This window comes from Egretta garzetta, unplaced genomic scaffold (assembly GCF_000687185.1).
Source record: "Egretta garzetta isolate BGI_Z169 unplaced genomic scaffold, ASM68718v1 scaffold581, whole genome shotgun sequence".
In the NCBI taxonomy this organism is placed as follows: Eukaryota; Metazoa; Chordata; class Aves; order Pelecaniformes; family Ardeidae; genus Egretta; species Egretta garzetta.
The window spans coordinates 362306-370781 of NW_009258623.1; the positions used below are offsets into that span (position 1 = coordinate 362306).

The 8476-nt window shown below is 53.0% G+C and overlaps 1 protein-coding gene across 1 annotated transcript in view; it reads right to left on the minus strand.

Annotated features, from left to right (window-relative positions):
* The window catches only part of LOC104134663 (keratin, type II cytoskeletal 7-like), a 13649-nt gene extending 7087 nt beyond the window's left edge, over positions 1-6562 (minus strand). The window contains 1 exon segment of the mRNA XM_035903693.1: positions 6433-6562. Coding sequence (XP_035759586.1) covers positions 6433-6562 — 130 coding nt within the window.
* Between the last annotated feature and the right edge of the window lie 1914 nt (positions 6563-8476).

Genomic DNA, 8476 nt, shown 5'->3' on the forward strand with positions numbered 1-8476 from the left:
AGTAAGACTCGAAATCCCGGTGGTCTCACTTGGGTGCTTAAATTCAGGAAGAGTCCGTGGCAATCCCAGCTGGAAGAGCAGGATTGGAGCCCAGGAGGAGGGTGCTTGGCCCGAAGCTGCTCTGACTCGGGCTTCATTTTGTGCTTCCAGTTTGTCTCTCCTTGGTCTTCCACTGAATTCCCCTGCTGCATCTGCATGGTGCCATGGTGATGAGGTGCTGCGATGCTTGATGGCCCTCCCGCACCTTCTGAGCAGGGGTGGGTGATCTCACGGCGCTCTGCCTGGCCCTGCCACTAGCAAGGAGAGTTTGGCTCCTTTCAAGTAAGAAAGAGCTCAGAGTTTTTGTTCCCTTGCTCTGGTTAGAGCCTACAAGGTCACGGGTTCTTTCAAAAGTTTTCTTCCCATAGATCCACTTTGATAAGCAAAACGTCTGAACCTGGATTTTCACACCCCCAAACATAGCTAAAGGTTCATCCATCCGGATCAGCCTCACCTCTGGCTCGGAGTCTAGATGTCCCCTGATGACCCTGAGTCCCCAAAAGGCAGATGATGCCACCCGATGCAACCCTTGAGCTGTTCTCAACTGCACAGCTCAGGCTGTAGTTTAGAGGACCACAAGATCAGCTCTGCCTTCCTCGCCCAACTTCATCTCATCCCACCCAGCTTGCTGCAGGAGACAATGTTCTCATGTGTCATTTGACAGCCGAGAGTCTCCAGGTTTAAAAGACACCGGATCTTCCCCATTTGTTTCCATCCAGTTGATGGAACTCTGTGTTCATATCAGAGCATTTGTGTTTGCTGCAGCTCCCTTTCAGGAGCAGGAGGGTTGTATGTGTATGTGGGCACCAGGGGAGTAGCTCTCAAGGTAATCACAGCTCATTAAGTTTAATTCTAATCACCAGGAATTTTGGAAACCAGCCCGGCAATGAAGATAGGAGGCCCACAATTTTCATGGTGCTACAAGGCAGCCCTGACTGATTTCACAGCTTTTTGCCAAAGTAAATCAGGAGGGAACTTCTTGTTCTGGCCACATCTGCGCAGCAAAGAGGGCTCAAGCCCAAAATTCCATCAGTCAGAGAGGGAGCGGGAGAGCCGGCACAAAGACCAGCTTTACACCACTGCAGCACAACGTTTTTCTCCCACTAGGTGGTGGTATCTAATGCATCTTGAGCCTCCCTGTCCACATGGGTTCTCGGTTGGGATCTTGGTGGTGACATGAGCCTGTTCACACCTAAGTTCAGCACTCAGGAATTGCTCAGGATGCCACTTGCAAGAGCTAGCTCACAGCTGTAGAGGGCAATATTTAGAAGCCAGGACAGCATGGGACCAACACAATCCTCAGTCCTTGCGAGACTGTGAGGTTTCATATGGATTTGTATTCTGAGGCTGACTGTGAGCCTGGGGTGTTTTGTAAAATATGTGTGTTCATCCAGTAATGCACTGCTGGCAGAAGAACACCACTGAGATAGAGAGTTACCACCAGCTTTAATGACAACTGTCATCTTCACCACCTAGGTGTCCTCCCCTCATACCTGAAATCCTGCTCATCATGTCAATGTTCTCGGAGGCTCAAGCTGTACCTGGCACGGGGTGTCAGTAGACACATTTCAGTGTTATGTCCTGAGCATGTTTACAGTGTTGTGACGACTGATAATACATGCCCCAAGACATTAACTGACATTAATCTGAAGGCCCCATCTCATAATGATCTGCTGCTGCTACTCATTACTTCAATTCAGCACCTGAACCTCAAAAATCAAAATGTTTCTGGGCACAGCCTCAGGCAGTCTATCTTGGGGCATTTTCCATCAAAAATGCATGGCCAATACATGCCGTCAGCAACTTGGTGTTGAGTCAACAGGAAATCACAGAATCACAGAATCCCAAGATGGCTGGGGTTGCAAGGGACCTCGGGAGCTCACCCAGTCCCACCCCCCTGCTCAAGCAGGCTCACCCACAGCAGGGGGCACAGGACAGCAGCCAGGCGGGGGTTGAATATCTCCAGAGAAGGAGACTCCATAGCCCCCCTGGGCAGCCTGGGCCAGGGCTCGGGCACCCTCACAGTCAACAGGTTCTTCCTCCCGTTCAACTGGAACCTCTTGTGCTTCAGTTTGTGCCCACTGCCCCTTGTCCTGGCACTGGGCACCACTGGGAAGAGTCTGGCTCCATCCTCGTGACACCCACCCTTGAGATATTTGTACATGTTGATGAGATCCCCTCTCAGCCTTCTCTTCTCCAGGCTGAACAAGCCCATCTCCCTCAGCCTTTCCTCCTAGGGGAGATGCTCCATCCCCTCATCGTCTTTGTTGCCTTCCTCTGGACTCTCTCTAGGAGTTCCTCATCTTTCGGCAGTGGCCATGTCCCCATGCTCCCCACATTGACACTGCACCTCTTTTAGCCACTTTCCACACTTTGCACGTGCTGTGGTGGTGGAAAGAAAATCATCTGCTTGATCATTGCAGCTCAAATCTACATGGTCCAAAGACCTGAAGCTCAGCCCTGGTCTTAACAGAGACAAATACTCAAGCTCCTTACAGATACTAACAGGAGCTGGACCACATAACTGCTGGAGGAAAGGAACAGAAATAATTAAGCATTTAAAAAAAAAAAATCTGTTTTTAGACAGCTGAAATCCTGGGCCAGATTTTTCACTCCTATTTGAAAAGGGATGGGTTTATACAGCAGGAGGTGCCAGAACTGGAGATATGATTAGAGCTTATAGCTGACACGCCAAACAAACCTTTCCAAACCATTCCATCACTAAATTAGCCCAGCATGTAAGGCTATATGCTACCCATGTGTAAAGAGTGCTTAACGTAGCGGAAATGCAGATCGAGCCCCTCGTACAAGCTGGGTGTTAGCAATCCCTTCTCTAAGCTGGTCTCCCAGGCTCAGCTTATAGTCACCTGAAATGGATGGTCTGCCTGATCTCCAGTGGGTGGTTCATCCTGTGCTAAGGGAGGTGCACAAATCAGGTCTTTTGAGCTCCCTCCAGAAGCACCTATTTCTCTCCATTGACTCTACCTCCTTCCTTTTCGACCTTTCACTCTACAAAACAGATCAGTAAAAAACCCCACAGACTTGACCACAGCTTTCATATTAATTCTTCATTTCTCCCGATGAGAGGTGGAAAGCTGTAGGCACCCTGACTGTATAATTCGCGTAACAATGAAACTGGATCATAGAATGGTTTGGGTGGGAAGGGACCCCTAGAGGTCAACCAGCCCAACCCCCCTGCAGGAGCAGGGACACCTTGAACCAGACCAGGTTGCTCACAGCCCCGTCCAACCTGGCCTGGAATGTTCCCAGGGATGGGGCCTCCACCCCCTCTCGGAGCAACCCCTGCCAGGGTTTCACCTCCCTCCCGCTAAAGAATTTCTTCCTTAGATCCAGCCTAAACCTCCCCTGGTTCAATTTAAAACCATCACCCCTTGTCCTATCGCAAACTAAAATGTTTGTCCCATCTTTCTTATAAGCCCCCCTTCAGCATTGGTTCTGTAACTCACTTGACCACTAACCCTTGTGTGGACATGGAGCAAGTCAATTCACCTGCCTCTGCCTTGATTCCTTCATTTCTAAAATCGGAGTGCGTGAGGCTCCTGTCCTTCCTCATGACACCTTCTGATAGTGACCAGTGAAAAGAACCACGTGTTTGTGGGCTGAAGCTGCATCCCCAGTACACGAGCGCAGCTGAAACTGAAGCCCAGCAATACGTGGCGGTGTGCAGAATTACCTTTCACAGCTTCCACTTCTGAGTGTAAGAGGCGATTGACAAGTCTTACCTCATCTCCTCAACAAAAAATGGGGGGGTGATGATGCAGCTTATTTGTTACCGGGATCCCGAAGAACTGAACCATTTCAGCGAGTAACGTGGCAGCAGCCATTAGCAGGGTGAATAAACTGGTGGAGGGTAGCCGTACATAGCGTTTTGCAAGCCAAGGTAGGCTCACCCCACCCACATGCCGAACCTGTGGGACGCGAGCCAGTGCAGACGAAAACATGGGCTTATCTCAGCAGGGTTTGCCAACACAGCCTCCAGATTTCACTGCCACGGCTGACTGCTTCAAGCTTGCATAGGGCTTTCTGCACTGGGCGAAGGCAGTGATAACCCAGTTTTGACTGAAATACAGCATCTAGACCTCCCCACATGCAGGGCCCTCATAACTGCTTCCAGGATACGCTACAAAGGTTTGATTGAGCCCTTCGTGGCTCCCTGTCAACCTTCTCCAGTCATTTTCATAGCTCTTCAGCCATTTGCAAATGGGTCTCCCACCAAGCTGAGTATCTGGCTGCCACACCCAGGACTATTCACATTTGGATTTCTTTGAAAAACAGTTAAAAGGGTCCTAACTTCCCTCCAACTGGGGAAAAGGAATGAAATATTCCTGATGAGCTTTAAACTAGACTTGAAGGTGGAGGGGGATAATATCTTGACTGTGAGGGTGCCCGAGCCCTGGCCCAGGCTGCCCAGGGGGGCTGTGGAGTCTCCTTCTCTGGAGATATTCAACCCCCGCCTGGCCGCTGTCCTGTGCCCCCTGCTGTGGGTGAGCCTGCTTGAGCAGGGGGGTGGGACTGGGTGAGGTCCTGAGGTTCCTTCCAACCCCTGCCATTCTGGGATTCTGTGATCAGGCTTGCCTGTGACAAGCTGTGGGATGACGTGCTGAGGTTAGAGGGACAGGGTGCTAGCGAGGGCCCTCCGCCTGCTGCTCTGAGATGTGCTGGCTACACTGGAGGATGCCTGAAGTCTTACGGAGATGAGCCATGGGCTCTGGAAGTAATAGGAGCCAAGAGGGAACCACTGGTGAAATACCTCAAAGGAATTAAGGGGCGTTCCTCTAAGAAGATCACAAGGCCAACAGCCCAGCTGAAGCACCTGTACACCAATGCACGCAGCATGGGCAACAAACAGGAGGAGCTGGAAGCCACCATGCTGCTAGAAAACTATGGCCTTGGTGCTGTTACAAGAACTTGGTGGGACAAATGCCACTCCTGGAGACAGTTGGGGTTGTTCAGCTTGGGGAAGAGGGGGCTGCAGGGGGACCTGATTGCAGCCGCTCAGGGCTTCAAGGGGGCCCCCAGGGAAGACGGGGACAATCTTTTGAGCAGGGCCAGCTGGGACAGGACACGGGGGGATGGTTTGAAACTGAAGCAGGGGAGGTTTAGGCTGGATCTAAGGAAGAAATTCTTTAGCGGGAGGGTGGTGAAAGCCTGGCAGGGGTTGCCCAGAGAGGGGGTGGAGGCCCCATCCCTGGGAACATTCCAGGCCAGGTTGGACGGGGCTGTGAGCAACCTGGTCTGGTTCAAGGTGTCCCTGCTCCTGCAGGGGGGTTGGGCTGGGTGACCTCTAGGGGGCCCTTCCAACCCAAACCATTCCGTGATTCTGTGGTTCTATTCTACGATGGGATTGTGACTCCAGTTGTCTCAGTGGAGTGTTGCTAAGTTAAGTTGACACGGTTGCACTGAGCTTCTTGAACAAACTCCCAGTAACCTCAGCTGTTCTGCTCTTCTTTAGAACATTTGATTGGACTTAACAGACATTCTGTGAGAAATTTAGAAAACATCTTGCTTCCTCTGCATAGAAGTGACCATTGAATAAGATGCTGGCCAAAGAAGGCTTACTTGGGTACATCCCATCCAACTTTGATTTGGGACTCCAGGGCGAAAACGGGACTGGAAGCAAGATAAGGAGGCATTGCTGTTCATAGACTTGCTCCTCCTCTCTTTACCTGCAACTGCAATGCCAACAAAACCTACATGGACAATTCAATCTGTCCCCTGGTTTTTTAATGCATGACTCCTGGAGGGAATGATGGACCTGCGATGTAGCCACGCGTCCTGGTTGATTGGCTAGAATAGGCCAATTGGCCTTGTGCCCTGAAATCCATTTTCATAGCAGATGTCCAGCATATGCCCCCACCCCCCTCAACAGAAATTCTTCTGTCAACACCTTCTTCCACTTTTTCACTCATTTTTTCTTGAGGTTGGACCAGATCTCTCTAAACTGTTTATATAATTTCAGAACTCTTTCAAAAATCTCATCATAGACGCCCGAGTTGTGCCCTCCCATAGACCAATACACACACAACAGACAAGGTTTCAAGCTTTTAGTTGCCAAAGACAAAGGTTCCAAACGGTCTGAGATGAAGTGCTCAGAAGAGGTTAAGGAAATAACAACCATCACAATATTGTCATCAAGGTATGTCGTTGGACAATTCAGGAGATGAATATGCAGGGAGAAGAGAGCTTCGGATTACGTGTGACCCATTCAGACCAGGTGACTCATGGGTGGGATGGAAAGACACTCTGGCCTCCAATGGCAAGGGGAATGATGTCTTCCCATTCCACTGGCAGATTTTTCCACACAAAAACTACTTGTGGGAAGGATATACAGAAGAACCTGAACCACTTCCATAGACAGACCTGTAACCCCACCTTCAAGAAGACCACCCTCCTTTAGAGCCACATTCTCCACTCCCATCTCCAGGGCTGTATCTCCCAGATCCACAGAACCCTCGCCCATAATCCCCTTCCCCTCCAGACCTAGCCCCACCTCCAGAGTCATACCCGCCACAACCAGAACTGCACATATCACCACTGGTACATCCTCCCCCTCCAGAGACTAAGTTTCCAACCTCTCCAGAAATGGAACCACCACTGCCCGAGCTAAGCCTTCTGCTGCGAGGACTGCATCTGCCACTGCCCGGGCTGCAGCCCCATCCCTCAAACCTGTGGCCATCTCCAGACATGGAGCGGCCATAGCCTGAGCTTCCTCCTCCACCTCCATACCCTGAATATCCTCCTATGCCTCCATAACCTGAGCTTCCACCTCCGCCATACCCACAGCCTCCTCCTCCACCTCCTCCACAGATGGATCCTCCACTACCAGAGCTGGATCCTCCGTGACCAAAGCTTCCTCCTCCTCCACCTCCAGAGATGGACCCTCTCCGGCCAGAGCTCTGCCCTCCACTGTGAGGACTGCATCTGCCACTACCCGAGCTGGAGCCCCAGCTGCCAGAGCTGTGGCCACCTCCAGACATGGAGCCACCACTGCCAGAACCTCCTCCTATGCCTCCATACCCTGAGCTTCCTCCTCCTCCATATCCTGAGCCTCCTCCTCCACAGATGGAGCCTCCACTGCCAGAGCTGGATCCTCCGTGACCAAAGCTTCCTCCTCCTCCACCTCCAGAGATGGACCCTCTCCGGCCAGAGCTCTGCCCTCCACTGTGAGGACTGCATCTGCCACTACCCGAGCTGGAGCCCCAGCTGCCAGAGCTGTGGCCACCTCCAGACATGGAGCCACCACTGCCAGAACCTCCTCCTATGCCTCCATACCCTGAGCTTCCTCCTCCTCCATATCCTGAGCCTCCTCCTCCACAGATGGAGCCTCCACTGCCAGAGCTGGATCCTCCGTGACCAAAGCTTCCTCCTCCTCCACCTCCAGAGATGGACCCTCTCCGGCCAGAGCTCTGCCCTCCACTGTGAGGACTGCATCTGCCACTACCCGAGCTGGAGCCCCAGCTGCCAGAGCTGTGGCCACCTCCAGACATGGAGCCACCACTGCCAGAACCTCCTCCTATGCCTCCATACCCTGAGCTTCCTCCTCCTCCATATCCTGAGCCTCCTCCTCCACAGATGGAGCCTCCACTGCCAGAGCTGGATCCTCCGTGACCAAAGCTTCCTCCTCCTCCACCTCCAGAGATGGACCCTCTCCGGCCAGAGCTCTGCCCTCCACTGTGAGGACTGCATCTGCCACTACCCGAGCTGGAGCCCCAGCTGCCAGAGCTGTGGCCACCTCCAGACATGGAGCCACCACTGCCAGAACCTCCTCCTATGCCTCCATACCCTGAGCTTCCTCCTCCTCCATATCCTGAGCCTCCTCCTCCACAGATGGAGCCTCCACTGCCAGAGCTGGATCCTCCGTGACCAAAGCTTCCTCCTCCTCCACCTCCAGAGATGGACCCTCTCCGGCCAGAGCTCTGCCCTCCACTGTGAGGACTGCATCTGCCACTACCCGAGCTGGAGCCCCAGCTGCCAGAGCTGTGGCCACCTCCAGACATGGAGCCACCACTGCCAGAGCCTCCTCCTATGCCTCCACAGAGGGATCCTCCACTGCCAGAGCTGGATCCTCCATGACTGGAGCTTCCTCCACCTCCATATCCTGAGCCTCCTCCTCCACAGATGGAGCCTCCACTGCCAGAGCTGGATCCTCCATGACCAAAGCTTCCTCCTCCTCCACCTCCAGACATGGAGCCACCACTGCCAGAGCCTCCTCCTATGCCTCCACAGATGGATCCTCCACTGCCAGAGCTGGATCCTCCATGACCAAAGCTTCCTCCTCCTCCACCTCCAGAGATGGACCCTCTCCGGCCAGAGCTCTGCCCTCCACTGTGGGGACTGCATCTGCCACTACCCGAGCTGGAGCCCCAGCCGCCAGAGCTCTGACCACCACCAGACATGGAGCCACCACTGCCAGCGC